General features: G+C 43.7%; 1 protein-coding gene across 1 annotated transcript; it reads right to left on the bottom strand.

Annotated features, from left to right (window-relative positions):
• Positions 1 to 358: 358 nt before the first annotated feature.
• LOC119647999 (putative odorant receptor 92a) lies at positions 359 to 17,193 on the bottom strand. The gene is made up of 7 exons (XM_038049385.1): positions 16,876 to 17,193; positions 16,715 to 16,807; positions 16,557 to 16,662; positions 5,803 to 6,079; positions 5,541 to 5,742; positions 881 to 1,036; positions 359 to 818 (listed from the first exon to the last, which is right to left on the bottom strand). The coding sequence occupies exons 1-7, from the start codon at positions 17,146 to 17,148 to the stop codon at positions 762 to 764; spliced, it is 1,164 nt and encodes a 387-aa protein (XP_037905313.1). The 5' UTR covers positions 17,149 to 17,193; the 3' UTR covers positions 359 to 761.
• Between the last annotated feature and the right edge of the window lie 335 nt (positions 17,194 to 17,528).

The following is a 17,528-nucleotide window of genomic DNA, read 5'->3' as shown; positions in this document are numbered from 1 at the left end:
CTAGTTTTCAGCTGGGGGTGGAGTGCTGTGAAGGAGAGATACCGACCGCAACCTACCACGAAGCCGATTGAAAGGAGTAATCGTGCGAAGTAGGCTTTGCGGGCTCAGTTGGCACTTTTGGAAAAATTTGACAATAAGTGATGAGAATTAGTCTGTCATTCCCCTCCACGGATCCAAATTTCCCACCTCTTTCGTTTCGAAACGAGCCCAACATCATAACAGAAGATGCGGAGCTACAGTTACGGCCGAGGTTGTTAGGTGTAGAATGGTGCTCGTTATCTTAATTTATGGTAGGGGTAGGGGTCATTTAGAAGGAAGGATGATTCTGGAAAGCGTTTCTATCGTTTATGAATGCAAAACAATTTTTTTTGCAATGCTTTTATTTTTGATAAAGTGATTACAAAATGTGTGTTGTGCGAATGTTTAAGCTTTAGATACATACATGTATACTCCAATAGACAAATTTCAATTTAAATTCTATACATATATCTAGACAATAGCTACAATTATGATCAATTATATTTTGTGATAAAAACTATTGAAAGTTTTCCGAAATTTATATCGATAATATGAACCTTGTGATGCTTTTTGAATCTGAGTTATTGTACGCGGTTCGACTGATCCAGTTTGCAAATAATCTTGTGCTTAAAAGATATTCAAGTAGTTCATCCCAAATACCCTGTCAATAAGCAAGTAAATTATTAATTTGCTTCTAGAATATTTCTACTGTGCTGTATAACTTGCAGTTGCAACGCCATGGATTATTTGGCGTACATTTGACGCAGCACCGCTATTGAAGAATACGATCGGCTTAATATCTGGAATGATTGTAAATAGATTTTTAACGGGCCAAGATTCAGATATTTTATATAAACCTTACCCCAGTAAAACCGTTTAAGGAAAGATTGAAAAATCCGCCGACCGTGAACGTTAATGGTTGCTGAGCATTGATCATGAAAATTATTAGAATTTTTGAATATCTGCTTCCAAAATCAAACCAGGAGGTGTTATATCCAGCAATCACCAGAAGCTTATTCTAGAAAGTATTGAAATAATATCTTTTAAACTTTCTAATAAATTAATTAACAAAACTATTGCATATTTCGGAAATTGGTGGTGGCGTTCTCTTCTTACTGGAAAAGGGAATCTGCACAAGTATTGAGAAACACATGGTAAACGGTCAAAAAATAGGCGATCTAATTCAGCAGTCGTTTTCGCTTCCTACCGCTTCTTGGGCATACGGAAAGTAGATTCACTTTCAGGTTTGCGAGGAGAAAGTAACCTGCTGCCAACCCATAGCTCTGCCTACCTGTACCGGTGTCTCACTGACAAACGTCACTTCGTTTCGAGCCTTATTTCTTTTAGGAACTGGCAAACGTGGGCTAAACCCAATTTTAACTCTTAGTTCGGCGCAAGACTTTGTCACTCCGTTTATCTCGTGAGGAAATGGGAAAGAATATCTTGAATTTGTCAAGGAAGAACGATTGGAAGACCCTTTCAAATTCATTCATAGGCGAGAAATGAAGAGAAAGAAATAGGTGAACACCAAAAGGATAACTGCCCCCTTAAACCTAACATCGTTCGTAATAGAACGGTGGAGAAGGACGCAGATAACTATATTAGAACGTGCTAATACGTAATTCTCTATATCTATGTCAGCACGCTTACCGAGCAGCATGGTTAACCGCAACTGCTTGGTATCAGCTAACAGAGATAGCACTGGATGCTATAAAAACACAGGAAGGAGCGTTCAACAACAAATTGCATACAGAGATTCGAGATGCTCAAGTTCGGAAGGAAGTGGGCCCCTGGCCTTCTGGTTGGGCAGAATGTTAGAGAGTAGGCGAATAGAAATATTAATAGATACAAATTCTATTGTCATGACCCCTACTCAAGGTTGCGGTATTGAAGAATGGTAATTAATTCCTAATAGAGCTAACAAACATTGGAAGACAGGTCCGTGGTTATGCTAACGACATTGTTTTAATATGTAGGGGTAAATATGAGGAGATACCTTATTCGAGAGAGTTCAAACCGCACTGCGAATCACTAGCCATACAAGCCAAAGCCAATATAGTACTATTCACTGTGAAGCGGAAGCCAATATGCTAGATTTCATGGCATCGAAGTGAAATGCGCAACAGAGGTCAAGTATTTGGGAATCACAGTAGATCAGTTCATAGCAAGGAAAAAATGAGGATGCATCCCGAAAATGCTGTAAATTGCATTAGTAAAGTCAATGTTTATCAATGGGGCGGTAATCTGTGCAAACAAAACGGAACTCAGCAAAACAGCCAGCGAGTTACACAAACTGCAAAGACCGGCTTGTTTGTATGTATCATTGGGGCAATGAGAACTTGCCCAACGGCACCCTTAGAGGTCCTTCTAACATTGATTCTTCTCCATCTACCTACACAGATGCAGGCAAGGAGGGCAAACTTCAGAATGTCCGGGGTGCACTATGAGCTGGGGCTTAAGAAGACACTCAAAACATTCTCTGCTTATCATATGAGGCGCCTAAAACTTTATTGCTACCGAAACGTCAACAACGCCTAGAGTAGGGACTGACCTCACGGCAACAACCTTTGGTTATCGAAAACGGATTGTTATTGCATTCTGGAATGTGCGCACGCTCCTCGACAACAATAGCGAGGGTCCTGAGAATTCTCGCTTTCTACAACTTGAACAGGAATTCCAGTGGACATCCTAAGCGAAGTGAGATGTTGGGATCCTAGAGAGTACTTCTCTCCTTCTTGTGGCTTTTATATTCAGGAAAGCCTAATGGTAGCAGCCGCGAATTTGGTGTCGAGTTGCTTCTGACAGCTACCGCAGGGCGCGCTCTGTTGACCTGGGAGCCCCCCACCGATTTCTAACTGCAAGATTTTAGTTCAGCATAAGGTGCTTCACAATTGTACAATGCTATGCTCCAACCTAAATTTCCGACATAGTGGAGAAGGATGATTTCTATGAGCAATTAAACGCAGTTCAGGGAAGATTTCCTAAAGGTGACATTGTGATCGTGATGGGAGATCTGAATGCCAAGGCGGGATATGACAACACCTTGCACGGCGTGTGATGGGGAAACACGCTCTTGACGACCGGAACGGGAATATTCTTCGAGTACAGAACCTTCCATAAGGTCTGTTGGGTTTCAACTGGCCAACACCGTACGAGCAATCTGATCGACCACTTCGTGATCAGTAGTAGATTTAGCAACTGTCTTCTGGGTGTGCGTAATAAGAGAGACACTGACATCGACCTCGAAGTGGATCACCAATTGATGGTCCACCACGTCCGCCACTTCTTGCAGGGTTGGAGAACTGTGGCCCCTAAGTTCAACGTCAACCGCTTGTACGATCTAGCTGTCACTCGACTATTTTGTTGATCTAACGGCATATATGCTGATTAACCCGTCTGAGAATATCGATGAGCATTGGTTCACCATCAAAAGTGCTCATTTCTCTGGAAGCGGATAAATGAACGGAAGGGGTTGACGCATCTACTGACCGCTGGGAGTGATGGCGGAAGTGACGTCTTCGAGTTCCGCTACCGAGCGAAATCCCGAGAAGTTCAGGGTAGTGTACGCTATGACAAGGGAGAATTTGCTAGTGCGCTGGCCAGGGAAGCGGAAGATGCCGTATATCTTAATGATTTCAGAACTGTATACAACATCACGAAAGAGCTTTCATGTGGTCGCAAATCTTTCGATGGTCCTGTGGAGAACGTCAACCAGCGACTTCACATCCACACAATGTACTCAAACGGAGTAAAGCCACTGGGCATGGTGGTCTCTCTGCAGAGTTATTTACCGATGCACATGCAGTTACTGCTTCCACTCGTACGGAAATCTTGGGAATTAGAGACTTTGTCAGAGAGTGGAAGAAAGGGATGCTCGTCAGGATCCCCCATTTGAGGGTGACAATTGAAGGGTTATTTGCGTGTTCCCTGCCATCGCAAAGATAATAGCTAAGAAAATTCTGGAACGCTTCAAAGAATATCTCGAAAGCTTGATCGACAGAGCGTAAACTAGCTTGTACGCTTTCAATCCTCATGCATTGACCACACCAACCCCCTACGGTTCATTTTGGAAGAGTGCGCAGAGTTTAGAGATTCGCTATACCTGCTCTTATTCTATTCCGAGGAAACGTTCGATAGCGTTAACAAGAAGTGAATCTGGAGTGCTCTACGCAGGAAGGGCATTCCGGAAAAAGTAATAGCTATTACTAGAGCGACATATGATGGCGCAAAATGTCACGTGCTGCACCGAGGTAAAATCCTGAAGGATTTTGAGGTCCAAGGTGGGGTCCGCTAGGGGTGCGTCCTGTATTTCTTCTAGTTATCGGTGACATCTCAAGCTAAGAACTTAGTCGGTGCACAAGCCTGCCACTCGTACGCACTGTGATTGGAAGATGGAAGTTGCAGTGAATAGGTCACACATTAAGGAGTGGAATCCACTCTCCCAAGATGATCGACGAGGCGCCAGAAGAGTTCGTTTGCCTCGGAATAATGGAGGAGTTATGAGTCATGCTGAAGGGCATTTTAGGTAACCGCGAGCGATGGCGTGTAGTTATGGTTGACGCGCTTTACCCCACCAAGAGGTGAAGGGCAACCATCTATTTATAGGCAAAATCCACAGTTATTGATACTAGAGGATGATGTGACAACGAGTTTTCACTTCGATAAAAAGTTTGGTGGAACACATTGGGAGAGCATGGCATTGTCATAACGTTTAAGCCAGCGCGTGATTACTTGGTACACTGACGGATCCCTTACGGCAGATTGTGCCGGTACCGGGGTCATTGGAGAAAGCAACGAGACAGCGAAAGAGCTGGCTAGGAAGGGAGCAGCGACGCCACTGTACAGGCCAAAGCCATTTTTGTGGAGTCGAAAATGGGCGACGGTATTGGAAAATGAAAAAGAAGGGCTGAGGGAACTTTTCTGGGCAGACTAATCAAGAAGGAAAGAGTCCAGGGTACTCATAGGGGTATACGAACTGCATCGCTCACAGGTGTGTAAACTGCAAAACGGGTCACTTGCGTGTGGAATGTCCAAAGTTTGTGGCGGAAATGCCCGGCTTACAAAGAAATTCTTGCCTAACGAGAAGCTGACAAATCGATATAGCAAATGAAGTGGCAATTGTCCCCAAGTTGCTAAGGCCTGTTGCTTTTCGAGGTATTTTGAAGTGGAGTCCCGTAGACAAGCTCTATTGGTTACGTCCCCAAATTTTTTTCGATAGTGTTGCGGAGAACAAGAAACAAAGCACACGCGGAGATGCGGTCATAACCTGTTATGGCCCATAATGGATGGTTGCAGTGAGTGATGCCATAGTTTACGGATTCCGCTTCCAAGGTGATGATATAGTATTGTCCTGTTCTGCATGAAGCTCCCGAGTAGTTTTAAAGAGCAAAACTGCAAATTGAAAACCTTGGGTAGAGCAAACTCATCAGAGGCTGCCTCACTTCTGCTTTGGGAACCGTGTGATCGAAGTGGACCCCGGAGGATCGTAACATTTAACTTTCAACCAAAAAGAAAGAATTTACCTCCTCCATAACCTGATTAGCAAACCAGCAGTACGAGAACAACTGGCAGGTGATGCATGCACAGTAAAAATAAACGAGTATTATTCCATCTGCTCCAGTCAATACAATTGCCTGGAATCCGGTCATGACGAAAATTAGTAATGAAACCGAAAATTGGACCAAAACTGGATATTTGAAGATACTTTCAATTTCGTTTCTCAGCCTGAAAGATAGATTTGAATTTTGAAACCAGATAGATTTATTACGCCTCAAAACAACTTACCGTAAAATTATCTGGTGGTGTTTGATGCAATTTTTTAAAATGTTAAAAGCGTCCTTTGACGACTGCTTTGACGATACCAATTCAGATAAGTTCAGATTCAGGAGCTTCAAATGTAATCGAATTTGATTGATCAGATTCACGTTCAGGCAATCTATTGCTACAATTTGAATCGAGAGCATGGTGACTCCTGTCGACCAGTACGCAATCCGTAGAATTTGTGGCAAGAATCCTGGTAGAAAGGATCTGTATGGGAAAATATTGCCTCCGATTGTGGGATCTAGAAAGAGAATTAATTCCAATGAAAATAGATCTAAGAAGTCAGAGACCGGGTGCTTGACTCTTCAGATATGAATGGTTTTCTGCGTTCCTTTTGTGTTTGCGTGGACAATCTTCCTACGTGTACCTCGTAATGCATATGTCAAACTATTCAGTTGAGTGTGGTGCTGACATTCAAAATATTAGATTCCAGTTAATTTATACAAAAGGGACAACTTTAACCTACTAAAACTTTGTTAGAAATAATGCTATTCGCATCAAACTCGGTAGTGAAATTTTATGATTCTAGGACGAACCTAAATGGTGTTTCCAGTCACTTTACTGAGGGTATGTTGGAGCTTAGGACCGTGTAGTGACAGCTTTCTGCGCTTGTCCCTTTTGTGTCAAATATCAGAACAGGTGCTAGCTTCTCAAGACCTTCCATTTGATATTCTTCATCACCACATCCGATTAAAAAAATTACAACCTTCTTTTGTACGTATATGGACCCCCTTAAAACTCAGCGTAGAAATATGTGACTACCTGTATGTGTGAACGTTCACGGTTCAGAACCTCACACGGTGCAACAGTTTCTGAGAAAATGTAGCAGACTGACAGACAGATAATCTATTAGTTGTCTGATTTCCCATTAGGTCCGATCACAGGTGACAGATGATTGATGTGTTAATATCTCACTTTCCTTTCAGTCTGTGTATGGAATAGTGCGACTATGCAAAGGATACCCGGAACATAGAACCGCCTTGGAAGACGAGAGAAGGAGTAAACTTACGGTGAAGTTGCTCGGACTTTTGACTTTTGGTAATAGGGGGGCGGGCTCCTGCGTATCGATATTCCTTGACTACAGTGCCTCGGTGGTGAGCAATCAATTTGGCCAACGTGGCGTCTAAAGAAACAAGTATTTTAGATTCGAAGAAGGAAGTGTTCAAACGTAGTACCATTTAAAGAGAACACAAGTAATAAAACCAAAGAGAGGTGAGTTAAAAGCATGTTGCTGGACTACAAAAACGGTGTTAACACCCATTGTGTTTGTTCAAGAGGGATGACAGCAGGAGGTAGTCCAGGACTACGAATAGGACCCATTCACGAGGAGCTCGTCAACTCTGAGATCTCCGCCAAATCCAACGACCGTAAACGAAAGAATGCAGGGTGGAGTGCATAAAAGGAGTGACTCATAGGGAACTGAGCCCTAACCCAGAGGAATTACCTTTCACCCAGCATCGGGCAAAAATATCTAAGCTGTCCGAATTTATCAAGGACAAGTTCAAGGTGCACCAACTACAAATAATATGAAGCGGCTACCAGAGCCCTCTATAACAGATCGCAGGACGATGAAATTAATTCCAAGGAAAAAACTGCCCCACCATTGCCATAGCCCACTCAAGTAACGCCTAAACGCATTGCTATAGAATTACAGCCGAATAAAAGAGTACGGGAAAAGGACGGGACCGCCGGGAGCGAAAATGTCCACAGAATTTGAAGAACCCAGGGGATCTCATGTTCGAGCTGAAAAGATCCAACGTGGGAAAAACTGACAGCTTTCACACTCAAGTTAAAAACTCACTTGGGAAGAATTCTGCAGTACGCGCGGGAAAACAAGACAAGTGACTTCAAAAGGAGAAATTTGTACTGCTTTGAAAGAATGATACAAGTTAAAAGAACTTGCGGAGGAGTGTATTGTCAGTTTGAGAAAAGCCGATGGCGGTTCTCAAACGGCCACAAAATGAACCAGAAGTAGATGACGGCCGAAATAGTACGGATTGGATGGGTTGGGAGGTGTTTTATATGAGTCATGAAGGTGTGCACCGGCAGCATTGATCGGTCTGAAAAGGTGTTGGGGGAAGGGAGGTTCAAGGCGATTTACCAGGGTGTGCAATGGGGACCCCAAATGCCTGTAGTGTGAAAGAAATGAGGGGTGGGGTAGCAAACATATTACCGGAAGTGGTAATTGCTGGGATTTTAAGAAGGCATTGAATGCAAAGAGAAAATGAGGTTTGTTCAAATAAATCTCAATCATCATTGGCTCAGGATTTACTTGAGGACACCAAGCCAGTTACGAATCTGAAATGGAAATTGCCATTATAAGTGAACCTTATAGAAATGGGCACTGTGGCGTATGGGCTGCAGATTTGATTGGTGGAGAGGCGATATGGGTGTGCAGTGGGTAAGCCGTACAATGCATTATAGATCAGACAACTAGTAGCTTTAGTAGAACTGCTGCGGGCCACGAAGCCTGGCACTGTCTAAATTCGAAGTCTTATTCCCGATGCAAGACGACGAAGTCCAAAGGTGATTTTGCCTGTCACTTCAACGCTTGGATACTTGAGTGAGGTAATGGAGAAACTAATGTGAGGAAGCGCAGTCTATTAGAAGCGTTGGTGCAGCTGGATATAGTTCTGGCCAACGATGGTTATGTAAACACCTCTCGAAAGGAACGGTTTGCATCAATCGTGAACCCGACCCTTTGTCAGCCCTGCATTGCCACGTAGTATATTCTAATGCATCAGCGGGGACTACACCCACACTGATCACCAGGCAATCCTCTTTGAAATAGGTGCGAGCCATAGGGCAGAGAACCATTACCGAGAAAGACGTCCAGCTGGTGTGTAAATGCTTTGGACGCGCAGACCTACGCAGAGGTGTGATTACACCAACTAACTAAGGTAGGCCCTCTACAGAAGGAGCTTTCTATCTGACGTAACGTATCTTCAAAGCATGCGACGCGTCGAAGCCTAGTAGATGCTCATTCCCTGGTAAAAGACCCAAGTTCAGGTGGAATAGAGAATTGGCCAGTCTTCGATCAGCCTGCTAGCCGGCCAGACGAACGGCTCAGAGGGCGATAGCATTGATCAGAGGCAAACAGAGCATGACTATAAAGAAGCCTGCAAAGCCCTCAAGCTGGCCATCCAGCGGAGTAGGAGCGAATACTTTAAACAGGTCTTCTTAAAGGCGGGTGTAAACCCTTGGGGTAACGTCTATAGAATCATGATGAGACTGTTCCTACTATCTCCTCCTTTATTACTCTCTTGTTAAAAATGATCATAAGGGGTTATTCGCCCAGGAAGTAGGGCACCGACAACTGCAGCGACTTATGAAAGCGGGGCTACTTGAAATCTGCCATAGAAAGGGATATAGAAAAGTCACAGGTCTGGAAAGCGGTAGCGAATAGGGTCCTTAAGCTTGCCGTAAAATTCAGACTGGACATGTTCGATGATTTGTTCGAAGTGTGCATGTCTCAGGGGATACTTCCTACAGCATGGAAGCGGTAGAAGTTAGTACTGTTGCAAGCAAACCTCCAGGTAAACAATCTTCCTGCAGACCTATATGTCTTCTCGGCAGTGTGGGGAAAATGTTGGAGCGGGTTGTATACATTAGATTGCTACCGGTTGTCGAAAATCAAGGAGGCATTTCAGATCGGTAGAATGTGTTCTGCGAAATCAGATCAAGCATTGATGTCATTATTTTGGTTACTGGCTTCGCGGAATATGCAATTAATGGAATTTGGACGTGAGAAATGCGTTCAATCCGGCCAATTGGAACCTATACGAAAATGCTTGGGAAAGATTGGTATTCCCCATATGTCACCGCTACCGTTAATAGCTATATACAAGAACGGAAGCTCTGGCATGATACCGATGACAGACCTTAGGAGTACTTTATCTAGGCAGGTAATTCACGGGGCTCCGTACTGCGTACTCATGTACAGTTTTTCTCAGTGATTATGCCGACGACACAGCACTGGTTGTGGTCAAATAGCAACTCGAAAATGCTGAGTTATACTCATGCTAAGTAATCGGAGAAGTAGAGGATTGGCTAGAGTGTTTTGGTCTGACAAGGAAATGGTCCTTATTGCCAAGCAGAATAAGTAATCACTTCCAAGCCTGGCATAAAATACTTGGGAGTGATGATTGGCGTGAACTTTGATTATAAGCAACACAACACAACAGAGGGGGAGCCTACACAGCCACAGTTTGAGGAAAGACATTGCAGATATTGGCTAATGCCCATAAACTGCGTGCAGTCTACCGAAGCACAGATGATGAAGGCTTCGTCAGCTTGGGAATGATGTCGTTTAACATCTTGGCCGATAAAAGGGAGAGATCTGTAAATAGATGGCAAGAAAGTTGGGAACCCGCAAGGATATCTATGTTATGATCGCATCTATCCACAGCAAATTACGAAAAGCAGAGGAATCGAGAAAAGCACGGTTGGGTACGGTGAAGAGACCGAGGAAACTGAGGGAACGACAAATACGTTGCTAGAAATACTGGAAAAGATTTTCAGTGATCAGACAAATGGCCTAAGTGGGATGAAAATTTACTTAAGTAAGCTGAATAGTGAATAGTCCAAGTCAAACAAATGAAATTAACTTGAAGATAAGAGACGTGCACCTGAGAATTAATCATTATGCGGAAAATTATATTAGTGGAAATTGAAAAATAAAGCCTGGCCTTGGCTAATTTTAAGACAATTGACATCATCAAAATGGAACACGATCAGAAAAACCTAAAAGCATGAGTTTTTGATTGACCAACTTCCTGGAATATTTGCAAGACCCAGTTCAAGACTTCTGCGATAAGCAATGGATGGAGTCAGTAGGAAAGGGCCAATGCCAGGACGAGGTGGCGAATCCTTACCAATAGGCGGTCAAACTATTGATGGAACAAAGAAATCGTGGAGTTATGGGCTGCATGGTTCCTAGCAAGACGGATCTGTCAACGATCTAGAAGAAGACCAGACTTCAACGAGAAATGGGAAGCATACGCGAACCTTTGAGCTAAGCTTAAGCAGGCTGGACGGACCAGCAAGCGAAAATGGTTCAAGGAACTTTGGGCGGAGGCAGACCAACATCCCTGGGGAATAGCGTGCAGGGTTGTCATGAAGAAGATAAGAAGACAAACGCCACAGCTGACTTGCCCGCGTCCTTTTCCGGATATAGTGGTGGCGCTCTTTCCCTCGCATAAAGGAAAGCGCAAAAAATATAAACAAACGTTGGATGTCTTTACCGTTCCTTCGATAATCCTGGAGGAAGTTGCCGGGATTTGCCGGAGGTTCAGTGACAATAAAGTTCCTGGTTTGGATGCTAATCCTAATAGAGCTCTTAAGCTCGCTGTTAAGAACAGACCCGAAAGGTTCTACCAAGCAGTTTTCCCCGATCGGTGCAAGTCGCAAAAATTAGCTTTGTTACCGAAGCCCAATAAGCAACGGCGACATTCATCATCATATCGCCTTATAGACATGGTAGAAAAGATGCTCGAATATAGGGATAATCTATCAGAGCGACATTTTCGATTAACGCCGTTGACGTGGTTTTGAAGCTGCCTCGAGATGCCATGGTCTCTAATAAATTCTGTATCGTCATAACATTGGACGTCAAAAATGCGTCCAATTCAGTCAGCCGGGAATGGATAAAAAGCTGACAGGCTAAAACAGGTGTTTCTAGTTATTTGACTAAGCTCGTCAAATGTTAACTCTCGGGAATGGAAATTTGGTACGATATGGATGAAGGACGTACACTTAAAGTACACCGTCACAGCAAAAATGCCCCACAGCTCAGTGTTGGGTTCTCTCCTTTGGAACGTTAAGTAGAACGGGGTTTTTGTCTTGCCCGTGGCAAAGAAGGCCACGATAATCGGTTTTGAAAATGATCTAGCCATGGTTGTCGTCGCAAAACAACCCGAAGATCCCTATCTAACAGTTTCGTCCAGGCTGGCTCGCCTCTGCCCTAGGCTCAAACTATTGGCGGTTTCACTTAGATATAATTCCCACCCTTGACGTGTTTTTGCGAATAAATAAAGGAGCGTTTTCCACCTGTAGCCACTTACGGTCACGCTGCCCCCAGGGCAGAGGTGAGGTAGCGTCTGATGAGTTGCCCCTGTCCTGGACGAAACCGTTAGTTCCTATTTTTGAATGCTTGGGTGCCATGCCCGAAACGAGGGATCCGTGCACCAAAAAAAAGTATGAGTAAGTTGCTCTCCATTTGGTCTGGTCTAACATGAAGTGGATGTGGACTTACGATCCCTCACTATTCTAAACAATAACCTGAAGATGTTGAAGTGATTGCTAGCGAAACCATTAGTTTAACTTGACCTTGCGAAACAAAAGATGGAAGCGGTCTTGATTATCAATCGTTCGAAAAGGAATACAGAATAGTATTTGTGGCCTAAGATATAGACGATATAGACGTGGCCGGAGTGAGTCACTTTACCCTGTTATACGTGGCATGGTCTGAGAGGAAGCACTAGCGTGTGAGAATAATCGGGGGTGGGTGAACATGAGTTGCCACTCAATGCTATTCATCTACCTACAAGGCGAGAATCACTGGAAAAGTGGTTACAACGGTGAAGGACTTGCAGAGGCGCCGCTGGACCCACACTCTGATTCCCTGCATTGAGGAATTGATTCAGCGACTACACGGCGAGATTACCTATCATCTGACTGAATTCCTGTCAGAGTATGATAGTTACTAGAAGCACTTATTCCGATACAGGTTGGATGATGCACCCTTTTGGCCTGGCTGTGGTTACACGCCTGAGAACCCGGCGCATGTCATGTTCTACTGTCCTCTATTTTTTTCGGAGCGCAAAGAGCGGAAGCTTTATGGCGGTCCCGCGGAGAAGGAAGAAGGAAAAAGTGGGATGGTTTTAGGGCATGAGAATCCACCACAGTCCTGCAACCTGGGGCGCGGTGTCTTTGTAAGATCTCCACAGACTATTGTTGTTGTCGCAAAGCATCTCGAAGATGCTGAGTTGTACTCAAGTGAAGAAATCAGTGTTGTTAAGGCTTGGTTAGAGAGTGATGGATTGGCGCTCGCGGAGAAAAAGATGGAAGCGGTGCTCATCACTAAGCGCCACAAGAGAAATTATGCCTTCATTGGAATTGGGAATGGTATTATCACTGCCACGCCGGCTATTAAATACTTGGGAGTGATGATAGGCGGAAAACTCAATGTTAAGCAGCACAAAGAACTACTTGCGAAAGAGCATCTAATACGGGTATGGTTCTGGCAAAGATGACGCCGAACGTAGTAGGGGACGGAATACTTGCAGGCTGCTCATAGCCAGGGTGGTGAATTCTATCTTGTTATGTGCAGTCCCAGTTTGGCAAAAAGCGTTGCACGTTTTAGGCAATGAACATAAATTGACTGCGGTCTACTTAAGGGTGTGTTCTGCCTGCCTTCGTCATCTCTGGAATGATGCCAACTGATTTAATGGTAACTGAGATGATGAAAATATATAAAAACAGATCCATCTCTCCTTTATCGTAGGTGAAAATACCGGTGGGACCAATCGGAAAAGGGTCATTGGACTTACATGTTGATCCCTTCCATTGGGGAGTAGTTGGAGAGAAAGTATGGGGAGATCAATTATAATATCACCCAGTTTTTCACCGGCCATGGAGGATGCCGCCAATATTTGTACAGTTTTAAATTTGAAACCTCATCAAATTGACCAAACTATTTTTTCAATGTCCTAGATTCGTGGAAGAACGGAGGAACCTAGAGGAAACTCCAGGTGAAGTGGTATCACCAGAAAATGTTGTCCAGAAAATGATAGCTTGCCAGGTGGATTGGGATGGGATCAATTCCATGATTGCAGCAATCCGGGATAAATTGCAAAAAACAGAAGAAGTGAGGAACACGCAGTTACAAACCTCGAGGGTAGACGGAAGGAGGCCTAGCTAAAGTAAGCTAACTCCGCCCCGTGATGTAATACCTCAAGGTGGTTCCACGGTGTAGGGGCGAGTCAGGGATGGTTTTAGTGGATAAAAATTCCACACTTTGATGTGCCCAGACCAGAGTCCTTTGATTTCCTCCTCTTAAAGAAAAAAAAGACAGATGGACAGACAGACAGTAAACCGATTTTAATAAGGTTTTGCATAAAACAATCGATTGTTTTACGTTGTTGTTAAGAGAGTGAGGATGAGATCTCAATTGATAATTGCCACCGCTGAGTGGAAAGTTTAAATTCAGTTCATCCCACAGAAAGTTGAAATTCACAAGAAGAGGGAGGGGCCATTTAGAAGTGCTATTGATATATCAAATCGAAGAATAGTAGTTAGGAGCATCTAGAAACTAGGAACAGCAGCGCACAGACAAGTTGGAGAGGACAAAATCAAGAGTGCGGTGGTGGTAATTTCTTGTTAGGATGAATTGAAGAGCGGCGCAAGTGTCCGTCAAGTTTCATTAAGAATGGGAAGAGTAGAAGGAGGTATTGAAGTCTTGTAAAGCCTGGCAAGGATAGATAGATTATAATCACCACAAACAATGAGGGGGAGACAGAGGAAAACTACATTTAAGATTTCCAATAATCTGTCGATAAATACGTACAGGTGAGAGTAACTTATGCAGGGAAAATATTTATATATAGACGAAGGGATAGGTAGGGCAATATAGTCGTGATGGAAAGTGAAAAATGAAAATATGGGTTCGACAGACAGATTAGTCTTTGAGAAACTAGAAATCCAAAATCTTATCTTCTAGCTATGTTTTGGGAATGCAGTTTCATCAAAATTCCTGCGGTCAAAAGCAAGGTTGGACGACGGTATCGGGGCGATGGCATCGGGGCGGTGGGGACATGTAACTTTGAAGGGAGGTACGGAATTTAGTAGATTCTATAATTTATTTGGAGCTAGTTGATCATGAGCCTCACTTCACTCGTTTCAGATTGTAGGGCCGGAAACACCTCGTCTGTTCAAATTATTGATTATTGTACGGACTTACGAGGGCGGTCCGATAAGTACTTAGCCTCTCCGCCCGATGGCGCTACTATCGCAAGAAGTATTTACTGTCGTGTAGAACATTCTCGTAGACGGCTACTGTCAAAATTTTAGTCGAATAGGACTTGTAGTTTTGTTTTTAGCGCGTGTAGAAGCGGGCGTGCGGGCGAATTTTAGAAAAATGGAAAAAGAACAATATCGGTCGGTGATTCGATTCTTGTTTTTGGAAGGGAAATCGCGCAGCGAAATCAAAGAACGCTTGGATGCTGTGTACGGTGACGCTTCTCCTTCGATGGCGACCGTCAAAAATTGGTTTAATGAATTTCAACGTGGTCGCACGTCAGTTTTTGATGAGCACGCCCCGGTGCCCCGAAAACGGCTACTGCGGAGAAGAACGTTACAAAAATCCATGACCTTGTATTGGCAGACCGCCGATTGAAGGTACGCGAGATAGCCTAGACAGTAGGCATCTCAAAAGACCGCGTGGGTCATATCCTGCACGAAATTTTGGGCATGAGAAAGCTGTCGGCGAGATGGCTGCCGCGTTTGCTCACTCCGGACAACAAGCGCAACCGTGAAACCACTTCAGAGCAGTGTTTGACGCTGTTTAAGCGCAATTCGAAGGAGTTTCTTCGTCGTTTCGTGACCGTCGACGAAACATGGATCCACTGGTACACTCCAGAGACCAAGGAACAGTCGTAACAGTGGACTTTACCCGGCAAACGTGCTCCCAAGAAGGCAAAGACTGTGCAATCGGCAGGAAAGGTGATGGCCGCCGTTTTCTGGGATTCACAAGGTGTGATCTACATCGACTACCTGGAGAAGGACAAAACGATCACAGGGCTGTACTATGCCGAATTATTGAGCCGATTTGACGCCGAATTGCGGAAAAAACGGCCGCATTTGGTGAAGAAAAAAGTGCTCTTCCACCACGATAACGCACCGGCTCACACTTCCGCCGTCGCCACGGCCAAATTGGTCGAATTGGGCTACGAACTGCTGCCCCATCCACCGTATTCCCCAGATTTGGCCCCGTGCGACTATTATTTATTTCCTAACTTGAAAAAGTCACTCGCCGGGCAGAAATTTGAGTCGAATGAGGAGGTTATAGCCGCCACGGAAGCCCACTTTGCAGACCTCGAGAAAACGTATTTTTCAGACGGGTTAAAGAAGTTGGAGCATCGCTGGGAGAAGTGTATCGAGTTAAAAGGAGACTATGTCGAGAAATAAATCGCCACTTTTCAAAAATTTTCGTTTTTTTTTTGGTAGGCTAAGTACTTATCGGACCGCCCTCGTATATTGAACGTATATTGAACTTTGCAGAATTATTAAACGAATCACAGACAGTTGAGCTTGCGGTAAAAATATATCCTCGAGGGAGGCCCATCTCCAGAAAGTCCATGCAGGCTGACTGTCAAAGTCATAGTCTTGAAGAGGTCCACCGCTGGTAGGTAGCACAGCGCTAGTATTCCGCGGAAAGAGAATCAAACCAACTCAAAAGAAGTTAGAGGTCCAAAAGTGTAACACTCATCCTTGGAAAGTACCCAACGGGAGGGTTCCAAAAAAAATCGAAGCTTGCAGTTGTTGACTTGTTCGAAACCTGTTCTGAGTCATGCCCTTTTCGTCTTTTTTGTAGTCGTTAATAGCCAAAAATACATGAACTTTTTGACTATTCTAATAACAAACAACCACATCAAGTTTCCTTGAAACGCATACATTCTGTAAGGATCGCATGCTAATGAGGAACAATTGGAAGAACTTACCTTTGATCAATGTTCCGATTCCAAGAAATGCCGTGGACAACACTATGGTCGAATAAACGATAACAATCAATTTATTCTCAATCTCGCTGGCTCTGAATATCTTTTGCTGAAATTGAAAATGGGTCAGTCTATCTGAGAGTCAATTTTTGAAAACTTACGTGCTTCTCGTCACGGACGTATAAAGACGGGAGCTCCAGCATTTCCTCAACAATGATTTTCACATTATGGAATTTATACATAATATTCAAGAACTGCAGACAATCAGATTTTAGAAAAAAAGTATCTTCGCTAATTGAGAAATTGAAATTTATCTTTTCACCTTGATATTACCACCAAAATGAGTAAAGGTCAAGCAAATGTTCTGCGCGATTTGGTTGAAGTTAGTCGTGATCAGACCCAAATCCAAAACTTCAAAATACAAATAGAAAAAATTAAACAAGGTCCAAAAGATTAGGCAATAAAATAATATTAAAAATCGACGACTCTGGGAAGTTCCACGCAAAAACAGGGGCACTCCAAACATTTGGGCCACAGTCAAATTCATTTCAAGGGACCTAATCGCTCCCAAGTGTGCAGTGATTGCTTCTAACATTTCTTGAGGCTGTCTCTGCTCCTACGTTAAGAAACCTTAGGGAACTTGGAGTTACTGAATACTTCAGAAAATAAAAGTCCTACTGTCGCCCCAGAAACAGAGCTATTACCATTTTTGGCTGAGAATTTCCACATATGTTGATACGCAATGACAGAAAGTTCTAAGAATTCCACTGCAACCGGCGCAGTTTTCACCGCAATTACTCAAAAAAAATAATTTATTTATAGATAAATGACGACGATATGGAGAATATACACCTCCATTAGAGTGGAGGCATCAACAATGAGATCTGGAGGATGAGTAAAGGACATGCGACGACTACGAGAGGCGACAAAGTTTGAATTCTTGTCCTTCGTAGTTCAGTTGCTAAAGTGCTTTCG

This window comes from Hermetia illucens, chromosome 2 (genome assembly GCF_905115235.1).
Source record: "Hermetia illucens chromosome 2, iHerIll2.2.curated.20191125, whole genome shotgun sequence".
Lineage (NCBI taxonomy): Eukaryota > Metazoa > Arthropoda > Insecta > Diptera > Stratiomyidae > Hermetia > Hermetia illucens.
This window is presented reverse-complemented; position numbering and strand designations above follow the sequence as displayed.

Bases quoted from the DNA above. Each gene is read 5' to 3' on its own strand.
- LOC119647999 (XM_038049385.1), bottom strand. From the start codon at position 17,148: ATGTTAGAAGCAATCACTGCACACTTGGGAGCGATTAGGTCCCTTGAA. The intron at 1,037-5,540 runs GTAAATTCTTTC...AATACTTTCTAG, and splicing joins CTAATCAGGTTATGGAGGAG to AATAAGCTTCTGGTGATTGC. The intron at 819-880 runs GTAAGGTTTATA...CAATCATTCCAG, and splicing joins CCTTAAACGGTTTTACTGGG to ATATTAAGCCGATCGTATTC.